General features: G+C 32.6%; 1 protein-coding gene across 1 annotated transcript in view; it reads right to left on the bottom strand.

Annotated features, from left to right (window-relative positions):
- Positions 1 to 18,316, bottom strand: part of LOC142319212 (fatty acyl-CoA reductase wat-like) — a 97,402-nt gene that overhangs the window by 6,022 nt on the left and 73,064 nt on the right. Inside the window, exons 6-8 of the mRNA XM_075356231.1 lie at positions 14,713 to 14,905; positions 10,200 to 10,490; positions 8,075 to 8,332 (exon numbers count right to left, since the gene is read on the bottom strand). Of these exons, the coding sequence (XP_075212346.1) occupies positions 8,075 to 8,332; positions 10,200 to 10,490; positions 14,713 to 14,905 (742 nt within the window). The remainder of the gene's footprint in view (positions 1 to 8,074; positions 8,333 to 10,199; positions 10,491 to 14,712; positions 14,906 to 18,316) is intronic.

The raw sequence follows: 18,316 nt of genomic DNA, 5'->3' as shown, positions 1-18,316 counted from the left end.
TCACTCAGTCCTCTGAGTACTGCGCAGCTGAAAGCAATGGAAAACTACAGCTGTTTTTTTTTTCCAAGAAAATGTGGCTCTGCATTTTCAAATTCAATAATGGAGGCGCCTTCCTTGGTAAAATATTCCGGAGGTAAAATAGTCCCCCGTTCGGATCTCCGGGTGGGGACTACTAAGGAAGGGGTCACCAGAAAAGTAAAAAATAACATTCTACGAGTCGGAGCGTGGAATGTTAGAAGCTTAAAAAAGGTTGGTAGGCTAGAGAATTTAAAAAGGGAAATGGATAGGGTAAACGTGGATATAGTAGGAATTAGTGAGGTTCGGTGGGAAGAGGAAGGCGACTTTTGGTCGGGTGACTTTAGAGTAATTAACTCAGCGTCAAATAATGGGCAGGCAGGAGTAGGTTTCGTGATGAACAAGAAAATAGGGAGGAGAGTGGAGTATTTCAAGACGCATAGCGATAGAGTCATTGTAATAAGGATAAATTCAAAACCTAAACCGACAACGATTGTTAACGTCTATATGCCTACAAGCGCCCATGATGATGATGAGGTAGAATGTGTATACGAAGAGATTGATGAAGCAATTAAACACGTAAAAGGAGATGAAAATTTAATAATAGTTGGAGATTGGAATGCAAGCATTGGAAAAGGCAAGGAAGGAAATATAGTGGGTGAATACGGGCTGGGCAAAAGGAATGAAAGAGGGGACCGACTTATAGAGTTTTGCACGAAGTATAATTTAGTAATTGCCAACACCCAATTTAAAAATCATAATAGAAGAATATACACTTGGAAAAATCCAGGCGATACTGCAAGGTATCAGATAGATTATATCATGGTTAAGCAAAGATTTAGAAATCAACTCGTGGACTGCAAAACTTACCCTGGAGCAGACATTGATAGCGACCATAATTTGGTGATAATGAAATGTAGATTGGGGTTTAAAAACCTGAAGAAAAGGTGTCAGATGAATCGGTGGAATTTAGAGAAGCTTGAGGAAGAGGAGGTAAAGAAGATTTTTGAGGAGGACATCGCTAGAGGTCTGAGTAAAAAAGATAAGATAGAAAATGTAGAAGAGGAATGGGAGAATGTTAAAAAGGAAATTCTTAAATCAGCAGAAGTGAACTTAGGCGGAATAAAGAGAACTGGTAGAAAACCTTGGGTTTCAGACGATATATTGCAGCTGATGGATGAACGTAGAAAATATAAGAATGCTAGTGATGAAGAAAGTAAAAGGAACTATCGGCAATTAAGAAATGCTATAAACAGGAAGTGCAAACTGGCGAAAGAAGAGTGGATTAAAGAAAAGTGTTCAGAAGTGGAAAGAGAAATGAACATTGGTAAAATAGACGGAGCATACAGGAAAGTTAAGGAAAATTTTGGGGTACATAAATTAAAATCTAATAATGTGTTAAACAAAGATGGTACACCTATATATAATACGAAAGGTAAAGTCGATAGATGGGTGGAATATATTGAAGAGTTATACGGAGGAAATGAATTAGAAAATGGTTTTATAGAGGAAGAAGAGGAAGTTGAGGAGGATGAAATGGGAGAAACAATACTGAGATCTGAATTTAAGAGAGCATTAAAAGATTTAAATGGCAGAAAGGCTCCTGGAATAGACGGAATACCTGTAGAATTACTGCGCAGTGCAGGGGAGGAGGCGATTGATAGATTATACAAACTGGTGTGTAATATTTATGAAAAAGGGGAATTTCCGTCAGACTTCAAAAAAAGTGTTATAGTAATGATACCAAAGAAATCAGGGGCAGATAAATGTGAAGAATACAGAACAATTAGTTTAACTAGTCATGCATCAAAAATCTTAACTAGAATTCTATACAGAAGAATTGAGAGGAGAGTGGAGGAAGTGTTAGGAGAAGACCAATTTGGTTTCAGGAAAAGTATAGGGACAAGGGAAGCAATTTTAGGCCTCAGATTAATAGTAGAAGGAAGATTAAAGAAAAACAAACCAACATACTTGGCGTTTATAGACCTAGAAAAGGCATTCGATAACGTAGACTGGAATAAAATGTTCAGCATTTTAAAAAAATTAGGGTTCAAATACAGAGATAGAAGAACAATTGCTAACATGTACAGGAACCAAACAGCAACAGTAGCAATTGAAGAACATAAGAAAGAAGCCATAATAACAAAGGGAGTCCGACAAGGATGTTCTCTATCTCCGTTACTTTTTAATCTTTACATGGAACTAGCAGTTAATGATGTTAAAGAACAATTTAGATTCGGAGTAACAGTACAAGGTGAAAAGATAAAGATGCTACGATTTGCTGATGATATAGTAATTCTAGCCGAGAATAAAAAGGATTTAGAAGAAACAATGAACGGCATAGATGAAGTCCTACGCAAGAACTATCGCATGAAAATAAACAAGAACAAAACAAAAGTAATGAAATGTAGTAGAAATAACAAAGATGGACCACTGAATGTGAAAATAGGAGGAGAAAAGATTATGGAGGTAGAAGAATTTTGTTATTTGGGAAGTAGAATTACTAAAGATGGACGAAGCAGGAGCGATATAAAATGCCGAATAGCACAAGCTAAACGAGCCTTCAGTAAGAAATATAAGTTGTTTACATCAAAAATTAATTTAAATGTCAGGAAAAGATTTTTGAAAGTGTATGTTTGGAGTGTCGCTTTATATGGAAGTGAAACTTGGACAATCGGAGTATCTGAGAAGAAAAGGTTAGAAGCTTTTGAAATGTGGTGCTATAGGAGAATGTTAAAAATCAGATGGGTGGATAAAGTGACAAATGAGGAGGTATTGCGGCAAATAGATGAAGAAAGAAGCATTTGGAAAAATATAGTTAAAAGAAGAGACAGACTTATAGGCCACATACTAAGGCATCCTGGAATAGTCGCTTTAATTTTGGAAGGACAGGTAGAAGGGAAAAATTGTGTAGGCAGGCCACGTTTGGAATATGTAAAACAAATTGTTAGGGATGTAGGATGTAGAGGGTATACTGAAATGAAACGACTAGCACTAGATAGGGAATCTTGGAGAGCTGCATCAAACCAGTCAAATGACTGAAGACAAAAAAAAAAAAAAAAAAAAAAAAAACATTTTATGTAAGATGGGATAAAAAATACATGAAACAAACATTTTTGCAAACATGACAATCGTTGTGTAACCATTGAAACTAATTCCCAGTATATTTTTCATTAAATCTCTGGTGTGGGATAACAGGTAATGTCCTTATTGAACCTCACATTTTCAACAATAGATTCACAGGTAACTGTTACCTAAACTTTCTTCAGAATGAGCTTTTTTCTTTTTTTTTCCTGGATGCATAATGAAATGTTGCTATCTGTGCCCAGACACAATATTACTATCATAAGCAATTTAAAATTAACTTAAAAATTAGAGTGATGTTATACGCCTATTCTGTATACTAAAAGTAAAATAAAATCATTAAAACCACAGTACAAAACAATATTGAAAATCTGAGTAAAACAACAAAACTGAATGAAAGACATAATAATTAAATGTTTTAATATAGATAAATGGTCTTGATAAATATAAGACTTTGAATAACCTAGCCGTATTGTTTCCTAAAATATTTCTGGTACAACCCCCAATTTTAAATTTCCCACTCAATGCTGCACCACAGACACAATCTACAAGGATATGGTGTACCGTTCATTGGCAGTTGCAGCGAACACAAACAGGTGAATTGGTCCAAGTCATGAGATGTCCATGAGTGAGTTTAGTGTGCCCTATTTGCTAACAGCAAATAATAACTTCCTCTCGTTGATTACTCCTGGATGAAAAGCCCTATGGTGACACACTGTCCTTAACTGGACGAAGTTTATTATTGATCACAGTATTCCATTCACTCTGCCACTCATCATGAACCTCCCTCTTCAGAAAACAGACAAGATCTTCAGAAACAATGCGATTACTGAAAGGAGGGTGCAAACAATGCTATTTACTAAATTAAAAAAATTGTTTTGTATGATAATTGGATCTGTGTCCTTTTTTTTTGATACTGACCAAGAATAACGCAATAATTCACAAGAGAAGGCTAACCAAGGGGGTGTAGTAACATTGAGTAACAGGAAGTACTTTAGATAATTGTATATTTAGAGCTAAGAAAAGGCACTGAGCCCTGATGCCAAACAGAGCAGTAGATCCCAGATATTCTTGATATCTATTAAGATGTGGGTTAGAGAATACGGCAACAAAGGTAGGAAGATTTTGTTGCAGTGTAATGCAAGCTATATAGGAGAAGATAATTTGGTTTTGTCTAATCCAAAGAGATGCTTCACCACTATCCACTAGTAGACTTACCACAGGGCTTGAACAAAACTCACCTGTAGCCAGACAGGATGAATAAATGGTGGACTGCATTGAGCATTTTTAGAGTAGTAGCCCATGTGGACAAATAAGCCATACAACAATAGTTTAACTGGGAATGGATCAGAGCTCAGTAGAAGTGTGATATGCTTACACGATCAGCTCCCCAATGAGTATTCGACAGAACTCTAAGCATGTCTAACATTTTTAGATATTTTACTTTCAGTTACTTCAAACTGTGTTACCCATGACAGTTGTTGGTCAAACCACATTCCTAAAAATCTAACCTGCGTGCATGCTTCAACTGGTTCACCATGAAAAAACAGTGACAGTCAACATGTTCCCCCATATGTAAAAAGCAATTGCATTTCATTTTCTCCAGAGAAAACATGAATCCAGTTGTTTTACACCATGATTCTAAACAGGTTATTGTGTTTTGAAGCTGTCTCTTGCCAGCAGATAAAGTTCTACATGCTAAATAAATTGAAATATCATTACAAATAAAGAACAGATAACAGGGTTTTCGCACGCAGTTTGTTACAATATTTATGCTATGGCAAACAAAGTAACACTTCAGCATACTTCCCTGTGGTATTCTGTTTTCTAGCGTAAAATTTTCAAATACTGTCAGTTCAATCCGAACTTGAAAGGACCGACTACTGAGGAAACCCTGATAAATGCAAGGAGATTTTCCTGTATACCCCACTAATGCAGTTTATTTAGGATTCCTCTCCTCCAAGCTGCAACATACACCTGTTGTACATCAAAAAATACAACGACTAGGTTATGGTGAAGTACAAAGGCATTTGAATGACAAATTCAATAGCAACTACAAGATTGAGTGACGATCTACCTTGATGGAAAATGCATTGTTCGGGGGGGGGGGGGCAATTACGAAGTTTCTCTTAAGGTACCATACTAGGCGACAGTTTACCATTTGTTCCATCACCTTGCACAAGATACTGGTTAACAAGTTAGGATGATAACTTGAGGGCATGGTCTATCCTTACCAGGTTTCAGTAAGGGAATCACTAGTACGTCGGACCAAGATTCTAGAAAAAGCTGGTCAGAAAATATTCTATTATAAATACACAAAAGATGTAATGCCGTATCTGAGAGAAGAGATAACATACTAAGACTAATATCGTTTCCAGGGGAAGTGTCACAGAAGTTATTCAAAGCATACTTTAGCTCATTAAAAGAAAAGAGAATGTTTAATTTATTTTGTGAATTTCCAATAACAAATGGCATAGTTTCTACCTGCAATTTATACCTGATAAACTCACAACAATATGATGATGTAAGTGCAACTGACAAACATATCTAAAAACAAATTTGTCACATCAGCTGGTGTCGTTAAGATGTTCCATTTAGTATAAGAACTGATATGTATTTCTAACATAACGAAGCACCAGCCCATTTTTATGGTCTGTTATTCATTATCTGAATAAAAAATTTTCTAATTATTGGATTGGTCGAGGTGGATCTCAAATATGGCTAGATAGATCACCTGATATTAATCCCTTGGATTTCTTTTTGCGGGATATATGAAAGCATATTAGTGTATGCATAAAAAAATCAGAAAATGCAAATGAATTTTTAGTCACGTGAGCCATTGAAGAAATCAAAAACAACAAGAATGTTAGAAAATGTCATCTGGATGGGGGATGGGCCTCCTATTCATCTGTGTCAGTTAGATTAGATTAGGCCAGATTGGGTTAGGTTGCCAGCCTCCGTGGCGCGAGTAGTAGTGTCTTGGCTTTTCATCTGGAGGTCCCAGGTTCGAATCCTGGTCAGGCATAGCATTTTAACACATGCTACAAATCATTCATCTCATCCTCTGAAGCAATACCTAATGGTGTTCCCGGAGATTAAACAAGAAAAAAAAGATTAGGTTAGGTTAGGCCAGGCTAAATAAGGATGCAGATATATGTATTCTGTCCATACTGACAGGATTCTGTTGAGTTCCTTGCCACCCCCATTCTGACAGATGATCCTGTGATTCCTGCCGAAGACTGTGTTGTGTTTGTGACAGGGCCAGTCTTCGTGTATTGTAGAAAGGGAGGGATTTAGTCGGTGAGAGCCTAACACTACCAGGAGTGCCTCTACCTGGCATTAACTCGCAGGCAGATGATGTCTGTTAGAGATTTCCCCTTCTCTGATGGGAAACAAAAAAAAATTCACTTTTACTGTTTACAAAAGAATTATATAATTTATGAATGAATAAAATAATGTCACTTTCTCTTCTGTTCACAAATAATTCACTGAACAACTTCTTGGATTCAACCAATTTCCAAAATGGAATACTTGTGATAAACTCTTCAGTTGTTTGTTACCAAACACTTCTGTGATCGCTTTTACACTGCATCAAACTCTTACTTGAAAAACTGCCACTTCACTGGTCCCCAGCAGTATTTATATCTGGTGACCAGTAGTACAATATCCCAACTGTCCTTTTAATTGTTCAAGCATAATAATTTTCATTCTCTGTGCCTCCTACGCTTTTTGATTAAGTCCTTTTCTAAAAATAATCTCTTTGTCATTTCTTCTAGATTCTTCTTTGTTCATTATCTCTTTCTTTCTTCTTTCTGAAAGCTTCTCTATCTGTTAAAATATTAACAGATTTTTTGAAATTTTCTTTATCTAATGTTTTCCACAGAAATTGCATATCTTTTATAATCAAGACTTTTATTGTTGAAGACTCCCAACTACTTGCTCCGCTTCTACATTCTTCTCAATTAAATAAATATTGATAGTATATGAAATAATATAATAAATATATAGTTCATGAAAAATAGATTGCAAATTTTATTTTAACAAAATTTCCTATTTTTCATTGTCACATACCTTTTTCAAAAACAATAAATAGGAACTTTCAGCATTTAAAAAATAAGTGGAAGCAGTAAGTGTTTCATTATTTTTTCATTCTGTTGAAGTATGACAATAAAAATAGCAACAAATTTATAAAAATGAAAAAAAAAACACTATTATAAAAACAACAAATTTAGCAACAAAAATAAATGTGTAGTTCATAAAAAAACTTTTTTCATTAGGTAATAATGTCCTGAGATTATTATATAAATACATAATAAAAAAAATTGTTTTAAAGTCGAAAAAATGACAGGTGATATGATTTATGCAGAATAAAACATGGCATTAGATAATTACCAATCTATTATTGATCTACAAACATGAGTAAAATAAAACACCTGTTCAATGATATGGCCTCAATAGAATTTAATTTTTCAAGATTTAAGACAATGCAGAAAGGAAAATCCAGTTTTTGAGAATAATGAAATCCTAGCTAGAGATTCACACTGTAAATGATGTTCACAAAGACATAAAATAATTTATGAAATCAATGCTTTCATTAACTTTTTTCACACATTGTGTTTGCTTTTGAAACAGCTATCTACATTTTATAGCAACAATGAATGTAATATACTCCTTTCAAATTAAAATTTAGACGTTTAGTATTAAAAATATAAAATAAAAAGAAGTTTTCCACAAAATAAAAAAAATTACACAAGAAGATAATATGAAGACAGAGAATGACAAGTAAATAAATAATAATGTCAAAAGTATAAAATGATATGAATGATCTGTATTTTGACTCAGTTCATTTGAAGAAGAGAGTAAAGAAAAGTAAAATATATCTATTAATAAGTGTGATTACTTATATAATAGTACAACAATCTACCAAAAATGAGAAATAAAAGAATTATATGGAATTATTTATAAAATTACTCACCTCCTCCAGCGGACCATTGCTTGTGGTAAAGTACTCATATCATCTTTCAGAAGATATACTCTTAATCCTCTAATGTAATTATAAAAAAAATGATCCCAATCAAGTTTCCTCATATCGAATTGAAATGTTTCTTGATCCTCAGGACTTAATTTTAGCCAAAGGCTTTGTACATTTTGATTTGTAAAATCCCATTTCCTTGTTGCAAAATATGTTAATACAGTACTAAATTTGTCTATTTTTTGATAAATTTGGTATAAACTGAAAATAAACGAAATAAAACACATTTATACGTTGATTACAGAAGTATACAAAGGAAAGAGTATACAGTAAAGAAAGATACTTTCTTGTTATAAAATAAAAAAATATCACAGAAAAACAAATGCTTATAATAATTCAAAAATAAAAATAAATGTTTAACTAGGTAAGTAATACACATACTGTATGGCCACACAGCAACTTTAAATGGAAAGTATTTCCACAGAAGAACAGAAGGATCTTCATTTAAAAACAAATTCAACCATTTTTTACTTCCTTGTAGAAAGTAAAGGAAGTATTATGATCAAGAAAAATTTTGGTTTTCAGATTTCAATGGAAATATCCAATTTGACCATCCCTGAATCCATTTTGACTAGTTTTGGCATGACATCTGTATCTATGTATGTATCGTGCAAAACTCAAAAATGATTAGCCGTAGTAAGTTGAAATTTTGGATTTAGGACTATTGTAACATCTAGTTATGCGACTTCCCTTTTGATTGCAATCGACTGAATCAAAGTGTCCAAAAAAACCCAAAATCTCAAAAAGACTTGATTTTGGACTTTTTCTTAGATGCAGTAATAAGCCCTCATTGAGAGCTTTTCAATGATATATCATAAGTGATATTTACTTTCATTGATTCCAGAGTTATACCCAAATGAAATTTTAATTAATGAAATATTTGAATTTATAAGGGGAAGGCACATTGGTTTGAATCAGCCTTCATCTCCTTTTTTATTTTTTAAATTAAATATGTTTATTGATTTATTATTAATTAAACTGTGACTGTAAAAAATTGTTACAATAAATAATTGTTCAATAACAATAAATAAAAAAATATGAAGAAAAAAATCAGAAGTTATTAGTGAAATAAAATTTTATGTACTTTCAAAAATGTGTATATGTAATTTAATAGGCATTATTACAGTGTATATGTAATAGAGTTGGTGAATCATTTGATTATTTAATATTAATTGAAAATTATAATTTAGAATCGTATTATTTTTGGATTTTCTAGTTTAATTTCTGTTTAATTTTATTTAATTATTCTGGAATTTCTGTTTGATTTTATCTATATTAAAGTTAACTACAGAGTGACTAAAAAAAGTGACCCTCACAAGTACAACATACACACTGAGGCATACATGCCTGAACTTTAATAAATTGCAAAAAATTCTTATCTTTTAGTTCATTACTCTTCTGATATTGTCAGACAATATTCTCCTTAAGTTGAAGTTGATCATTATTTAGTTTATTTGTTTTTTGTTGCCAATCATTTAAGCGCTCTTTGGTTTGATATAATATTCTTCTGATCTTAATTTGTGTACATGTTCTCTAGTTTTCACATTTTCTCTCTCTCTTTATATTCATGATCGTCTCTTAATCTTTTTATTCTTTCGTTGGTCTTCTTCTCTTGACGAATAAAGTTCTATTACAGGACTCATTTGATGCACTTCATTGTCCTATTTAATTCATTATTAACATATACGCAAAATGATATTAAAAGTTAATTATTTCCAGTTAATACATATCAACTGTAATAATGTTAATTGTATAAGTTCATGTTTGATTTATTAACCTCTGATTGTAAAAAAAATTTTTATGATGAATTAGAATTCAATACGTTATTAATGAAATAAAATTTTATGTGCTTTTCATTTTTTTTAAATGTGTATATGTAATTTAATAATCGTACAAAGAAGTCATCATGTGTGTCCACATCAGATTTTTTTATATTGTTTTATAAACAATTTTATTATTTGTTATAAACAAATATTTATCATAAATCTGATATTCCATAACTGAAAATAATATAAAATAAAAATAATAATTAGGAAAAACAAAGAACAAAAAAACAAAAACAACTTACTTTGGACTATCTTTTTTGGTAAATTTGGCGGCAAAATCAATTATAAGAGCTGGTAGATAGTGGAGAAACAATGAGAATATAAAATTCAGAGTTTTATATTTTGTGGTAACCATGAAGTAATACCACATAGCTTGAACAGTTGGAACACTTGCACCATGTATTTCAATTAGATGCTTGAAATTTCCCCATTTTAGTGGGTTTTCTGTACTGGAAACATAATTATACACTTTTGGATCCTCAGTTTTTTCTAGTTCAGGTTCCTGAGCTTTAGGCAAGATTTGGCTGTTATTCCTATAAAATAAACAAATAACAGTTATGAAAATACTACATTCAAATTAGATACCTAAAATTATATTAATATTGAAATTAGATTGGTATTGACAGTTAGACAATAAGTAACTGGGAATGCCTTGCAAGAGAATCATAAAGAATCATTAACTTTAAATTCTGGTTGTCTGAAAAAGAACTCTGAGATTTTAAGAATGAACATAGTTTTTATTTTGCCCTAATGAAGAGTGTTTTATGTATAATCTTGAAGCGAAAACAATTACGTTTTAGTTAGATCTGCTATCTTTGTCAGATAGCAGCTGTGCTGCATTGGCCAAGCTGTTATGAACCTAAGCTTAAGTACAGTCATCCTGACCTCCATAGGGAAAGACAACTGCTTTATGACAATCCCAGTCACTATATCTCCCCTCTGTTCCTAGCTCTGATGGGTTTTACCAGAGGCTGTCTTTTAGTCCTTCTAAACTTGATAACAACATAGTCATTAGTTTGGCCTCTGTCAGGATGCCACTGATGCAAAGTGTATGCCACTTTTCATTAGTGTAATTAAACAACCTACTATCGCTTTGTACGGCCTTATCCAAATGACCATCTATCATAACTTACAACCAACCCTAAACTATCACATTAACCGATTTGCAGAAGTGCAATCACCATATCTTCCCTAACACCAAAGGTTTCACACAAGAACTCTTCCTATATCTAACTTCAACTGGACTATGCAATCATATCATTGCTTGATTGAGTCTTTAAACATCAAAAATACTATCCGCATACCAACAAAATAAGCATTGATCACAACAATTTTATCCTACAATTCAATTTACTCAAAGTTCTCTTGTTTTACTTAATAATCAAGAAACTGATTCACAAATCTAATACGTCTCTAATGAAAACAAACCCCCCCCCCCATCTCTCTGCTCTGGTCCACATTCAGGAGTGAGTCAATGCCTACCTTCTCACCTTACCACCTAACTACCCTACCTTCCACACGGCAGCTCCATCACAGAGTTCTACACACACCTCTACCAGGGTTGCTATTCTATTTATATATCTATAACAGCATCAACCCCCTCATCCATCTTCCACAGGGCTAAGAATCTAAGGAAGCCAGCAACTATATTCCATTCCATTCTGGTTTTTCAGTTAACTTGTAGATCAAAACTAGAATTAACCTTTGCAAGCTATTTTGGTACATTTGCCTACGTACCTGGAGCAGACATATAAGACATGGCACACATCATCAATGGCCCTACAATCCGGACATAAATCTGGCTAACCTATCTCAAAAAGCACCATGTCCAGAAAGAAACTGTGTAATATACTGATCAGTGGAAATTCACGTAATTGCATACTTCTTACATCAGGAAAAATAACTTGCGTGTATGGGCATCAAATGATTCAATCTATCACACCTGCCATAAATGGAAACCTTGGTCGTCTATTTCTTTTAAGCACCTGGAGGTAAGTTGGCTTACCTTCTTAGCGTCATAATGTAATTGGGGCTCAGTCGCAAGGATGTCAATAAGCTTAATACCAGAAATAACAAGGACCGCCTCTTGAGAGACAGTCCTATGGGCACCAATCACAGGTAACAATAGGAGACACCAGGATCTCAAAAAAAATATTCCTGTAACATTTGTACCTCACTGAATGAAATACAATGTTGTAATATCAACGAATTAGTAATATTAATATTTGTTCCAACAAAAATCTCCCTCCATCTACCATTCCAGCATCTGTTGTTAACTTACCAAAAACATTAAAGACCTCTAAATCCATACTGGACAAAGGCTTAAGTACCATGGCATCACTATAAAAAAGGCTTAAGTACCATGGCATCGCTATAAAAAAATGCACAAAGTATGAATCCACTGGTTTGCAGAAACAATATAAATGACTGTCATATACACAATTGATACATTAGCCTATTGTAGAAATTCTCTGAGTGACAAAAGTATTAAGCAGTGTGAACAGTTTTGGAAACCAGAAGCGTTCAGAAAGGACACTCACCAGATAAAACAAGTACCAAAAACACAAAAAGAATTTGACTATCTTTCCAACAAAGTCTTAAATGTTCAGTTCATAGGACTCAACCTAAAATTTATCATTCCTAAAAGCATAATCCATGATGTTTGCAAGCGATTGACACTTTGTAAGTATAAAGTGCATCTTCTCAGTGATAATACTAATAACTCACAAAGAGTTCAATTTGCAAAAACCATGTTAAACTTAATTTCTTCTGTTGTAAACTACCTTCAACGCATTTTATTTTTTGATGAAGCAATATTTCACATTGATCGAATCGTGAATCATGGTAATTGTCAAGAACTCAGAAAATGCAAACAAAATATCGCAACTCTCTAAAAGTTAAAAAAGTTAATAAGATAATATGGTGCGATACATAATTGAATTTTTCCAGTATTCTCAGACATGTTAGAGAACTTAGTGTTTTTGCAGTTTGAAAATATGAACTGCCTAATTTTCCAATAAGATGGAGCTCCTTCTCATCATACAAGATCATATAAGTTGTATGAACCATTGCAGAGGGGCCAGCCAATTCGAAATCTAGACTTGTCAGTAATGGGTTCGGCCACCCTGGCGAAAGAATCACTGATGCGTTTTAGTACTGCGCCAGCCTAACCAACGATAACTTAGAACTCTCATCTGGTCCGATCGCCCTAGCGATACCCTCCCTTATCACACATGCATCAGTACTGTTGTCGATGTCCTAGATATGGACAATGACCCTTCTATCCGCCCTGCAGCAGAAAGAAAACATCAATGCTCACTACACGTTCATGAAGAATGGCCTTAAGAGATTCTGCTGCTTAAATAAAAAAACAGCTACATAGGTTATTTGGAAAACAGCTCCATTGTTCCAAAGGATCAGAGGATTTAAATCCACTGCTGAATTGCTTCATGCTTATACTATGCAGTTCAGCGGAGTCTGGTTTTAGCCATATGGACATAATTATATCACACTCTTAATATTTTCCATTCCACATGATTCAGCCCTGACCCTGATGGCTATTAAGCTAAAGGTCCAAACGTCTTGAAATGGAATCCTGAGCCTTATGTGAGGCTATGACTACCTTATGTAAGGCTACATGACTATGGAAACATTGAACAGCTGATTACACAAAAACACTATGAGCTAAGCCTGCTGATAGTGATAACACTAACATGGATGAAGACTTTTTTCTGAACATTTATAAATATTTTGAAAGAAACTTAATTCAAATGTTATGAGGAGGTTTTATGTTTGGCTTAAAATTATTAACTAACAACTAACTTAATTTTTTTTTGGCATAGAGTATCTAAATAAGCCCACTGAATTTTCATGGTTGTTATGCGAAAATCTACAACATTAGACAAATCCAATTTTCCATTTTTATAGTGCCTAACATGTTCAAGAAATCTGTTTTTAAAAGATCTACTATATAATTTTATTTTTGCCTATATAAATGAGGTTATGTCATTACATTTTATTTTATAAATTCCACAAGAATTGTATAAATTATATGAATCAGTATGATTACTGTTTTTTAAATGTTGTATTATATGGGTTATTTGTCTTGTACATAGGTTTAAATTTACTTTTATCATAAACCTTAGTTATATTTTCAACACTGTTATCAGTATATAAATATTTTAAATATACATTATCAATTTTTTTGTGTGTCATTTATTGGTATTAGAAATGTAGTATTTTTAATTTTTGAAATTTGTTTTTTGTATATATTATCAATTAAAGAGTCACTATAACCGTTATGTACAGCAATTTGTTTTATAATATCTATTTATTTAATTTATTTTTATCTTTATTATATTGTGTATAATAAATCGCTCTATTAACCATGTTTATATATGTATTAAATTGGTATGACCAAGGAATTCTTGAATTCAATTTTAATTAATAAAAAAAGTTTTTTAAATATTATTTAAAAAAAAAATTGTAACATTTAATTGTATTTGAGTAAAGCATATAGTTTGATATAAATACCTAAAACATAAATTACAACTGAAGATGTGAGTTGCCACCATGAAAGGGCTATTGTAAGATATTAAAAAATAAGGTAAGTAGTGTCATCTTATTTAATTTATAATTTCTGAACTTAAGTGGATCAATTTGGATTATATAAACTATATATAAAGACTTTTTAATCATACAATAAATTATATTTCACTAAATGTATGATAATTTTTTTTTTATTAAATTACATACCTTTGTAAGCAACATTCCCAAGCACTAGCAATTAATGAGTTGACACACATGTCTACTGGAACAATATTAGCATCACAGGTTAGGTCAGCCTGAAGTGTTCGAAGAATGCCACAACCTACACCTACTACAATTCCAGTAGGTCCATAAAGATTGTCTGTCCATCCAATCAGTGGCTCATTTGCAGTACCAACAACTGTAATTTTATAAAAATGAAAGATCATAGCAAAATAGAAATTTAATTATTTGAATTACTGTGCAATTAAATATTTACCATAAACTATACTAATTAAATAAAATGTAGTAATGTAAACATGAGAGAAATGATAAATGTAAATGTGAGGGTGACTACATAAGAATTAACAATCTACTTTCTGATTTTATTGAGTGTCAAATGACCTTAGTCACACACTTACATGGAATACATATGGATAAGGTTTCTTTACAAATAATGTTTAACTAATATAAAATAAATTATGAACCACCTACTTAAAATTACTGCTTCTATTTAAAATTATTTCAGTATAATCATTAATGTGGTTCATTTTACACTCTTTTGTGATAGCACTTGTACGTTCAAAAGGGATGTTTTTGGCCTCAAAAACAGAATTTTTGGCATCCATTATTAAACAGAATGTAAGTTCACTATCCACCACATTCATATTCTGTGTTTTATGAATAACAGTTCTATTAAGTTACCAACTGAGAGCTCAAATAGAAAAATACATTATACACATCCAGTTACTTATATATTGCAGGAAGTATTGCAATAAATAGCTGAATCTTTGGTATTTCATTTAGTTTTCAATGCTGCAATTATTTATTTAATGTTAAGATATTTTGGTAAAATTTTAAAGGTACTTTTATTAATTTATTTTTGTAGAGTACAATACCAAGAATGATATTAAAACAGGCTTGAAACACATGACCCAGATTTTATGAATAGAAGAATATAAAAAAATACAGCCAGTTTCATACACTAATGTGGAGGAATAGTAAGAGAAATCAAAATCAGTGAAAATGAACATTGTTAAATTGGTTAATGAGACAGGATTGGTAGATGTTAATTAGGACAATTTCAAGGAAATGTTTCAGTAAAAGTAAGTGTTACTTTAACAATTTTCTTTTGAAATGTGTTAGTAATGAGGAGCTCTGAGGGTATTATACAAAAATCCTAATTATGAGTGTTAAGTATAAAGTCTGCATGTTTATCTTTATTCCTAAGAATTACTTACAGTGCAAATAAGACTCATAGTTTTAAAATGAGATGTGTACATACTCAAAGCATATCCAGTTATGCTATGACTAGACAAAGATGCATTACCCTCTGGCCATAAGTATAGTGAGTACATAAAGAAACACAACCCAAAATGGAAGATAATTTTACAGCTGTAAGTTTGTTGTTATATGGTTTGTGGTGTGGCAGAAATTTGGTATATAGTAGACTAGACAAGGTCAAAAAGCATCAATTGCATGACTCACCATCCCATTGTCTGAATCAGTAATTTCCCAGTAGTACAACAAGCATGCCAATTTCAAAAGTCCAGCATATTTTTATTGCAGAATAATAATTAATCCCTTAGTCTTACTCTGAGTATTTTATGGGTAATTTTTTCCAATAATGTAGTAAAAAAAATTGATTAATATTAATTTAGTGTTTAGACTTTATGAAACAGGAAATTTAGCTCATCATAAATATATTAATATAAAGATATAAATTGGTTGTCCCTAAGTTTTACATAGTGTCAGTTTGCATTGCATTCATCAGTTTTTAAATTCTCCTGAAAATTCACTCAGGAAATTTTCTCAGCAGACTGGACTTTTGGTAAGGATTGTTCACACGGCTACAAAAAACTAAGTTATGGTGGCATTGAATTCAAGTAGTGCAGGAACTTGGAATATCTGACTTCAACAGACGACTTCAGTACTGTAGCAGTTCAAATGTTTCATTTTGGGGTGGTATTTTGAACAATGTTTTTTATTCAGATGAAGCATGATTTCATCTTTCTAGATATATTAACAGCCAAAACAATAGAGGATGGAGTTCTAAGCATCCTCACATTTATCATGAAAGGCCATTAAATTCTCAAAATTTGGTGTGTGATTTCAGGTGAAGAATGGATAGAGCCAGTTATTTCACAGAAACATTTACTGTAGAACATCGTTTAGAAATTATTAGAAATTTTCTATAAAAATTTGTTTGAAATTGAGCAGAAAAACTGCTGCATACAGCAAGAAAGTGCTAAATGCCACACTGCTGATTTGACAATGGAGTCGAATGAATTTTTTGATGACTATGCAACTTCTTATGAATCATGGCCTCCATAATCCTAGGATCTTACAACCAGATTTTTATTTTTAGGATTGTCTTAAAGGTAAGGTGATCATTTTGAATATTTATTGGACATGTAGGAGAAAAAACGTAAAAATAGACTGTATTGTTTCCTTTCTATCATATAATTAAATTACTCATTATTAAACAAATATAGTTTGTTTTACATGTGAGTTGCTGCCATAGACATCTGAATAAATCTTTTTTATCAAACTCCTTGACACAGTTCCTTTTTGTGGACTCTGATTACAGTGGTTTAGTATGAATGCTCTTCATGAGCCCCTGAATTTTAGATAGGTAAACATTCTCTGTTTGGAGAGAGAGATGTATATGGTTTGATGACGGCAGATAACTACCTATAAGTCAGGATTATTTGGATTTAGTTGAAGAGGAGGAGGAGTTGGAAGCTGGATGAAAGAGGGTCTTTTTCTTGTCTATCAATGTATCTTCTTTCAGCATGTCATCTGGTTTACTTTTACTGAATTTTTCTATTCTGTATACCAGACTTTTTTTCTGTATTCTTCATTGTGCCAAATGAAAGGTTGCATACAGAATGCCAAACCCAATGAAATACAATTGAATTCAGCCCAGTAAATGACACCTTCACTCTGTTCACCACAGGAGCTAGCTGTGTCATCAACATTGTTACTGTTAGAGGAAGTAACTGACTGATGACTGTATACCTCAGGTGCTTTGCATGCATCACAGCCACAAGAAAGACTGGACAGACAGTGCAAGGCAACAATTATCTCGTTCTTTTATGAAATAGAACATTATATACAGTGCTAAACTTATTAGGGGGAAAATATATACATTTTATTCTGGTACTATTACCAAACAAAGATATAATAAAAGAACTCAGTTTCGGACAAAATTTTAAACACAACTAACATTATCCGACATAACATGCAAGCCTTGTACTCATAATAAAAACATTACTTAGAATAGTAATAACCACAGTCATGATCATTTGTCCTCAATACATAACAGAACAATGTTACAACAAAACTGAGATCAAGACTCAAAAAAGTTAATTACAATTATTCTAAATAGTGGAAATATATAAAATATCCACCACTTGGTCTGTCATTAACACTGTCCAAGGCAAAAACACATTTCTCCCAATCAACACTGTTGCTTTATAAGGACATGCCTTGTAAAGCAACAATACTTTACAATGCAGTCTGTGTCATTGTTTGTTCTATGCATTGCTATTTGTGCACTCAAACAATGCCACCAACTGCCCCTCAACAATGTAATTGCATCCAATCACAT

This window comes from Lycorma delicatula, chromosome 2, assembly GCF_047948215.1.
Source record: "Lycorma delicatula isolate Av1 chromosome 2, ASM4794821v1, whole genome shotgun sequence".
NCBI lineage: Eukaryota > Metazoa > Arthropoda > Insecta > Hemiptera > Fulgoridae > Lycorma > Lycorma delicatula.
This window is presented reverse-complemented; position numbering and strand designations above follow the sequence as displayed.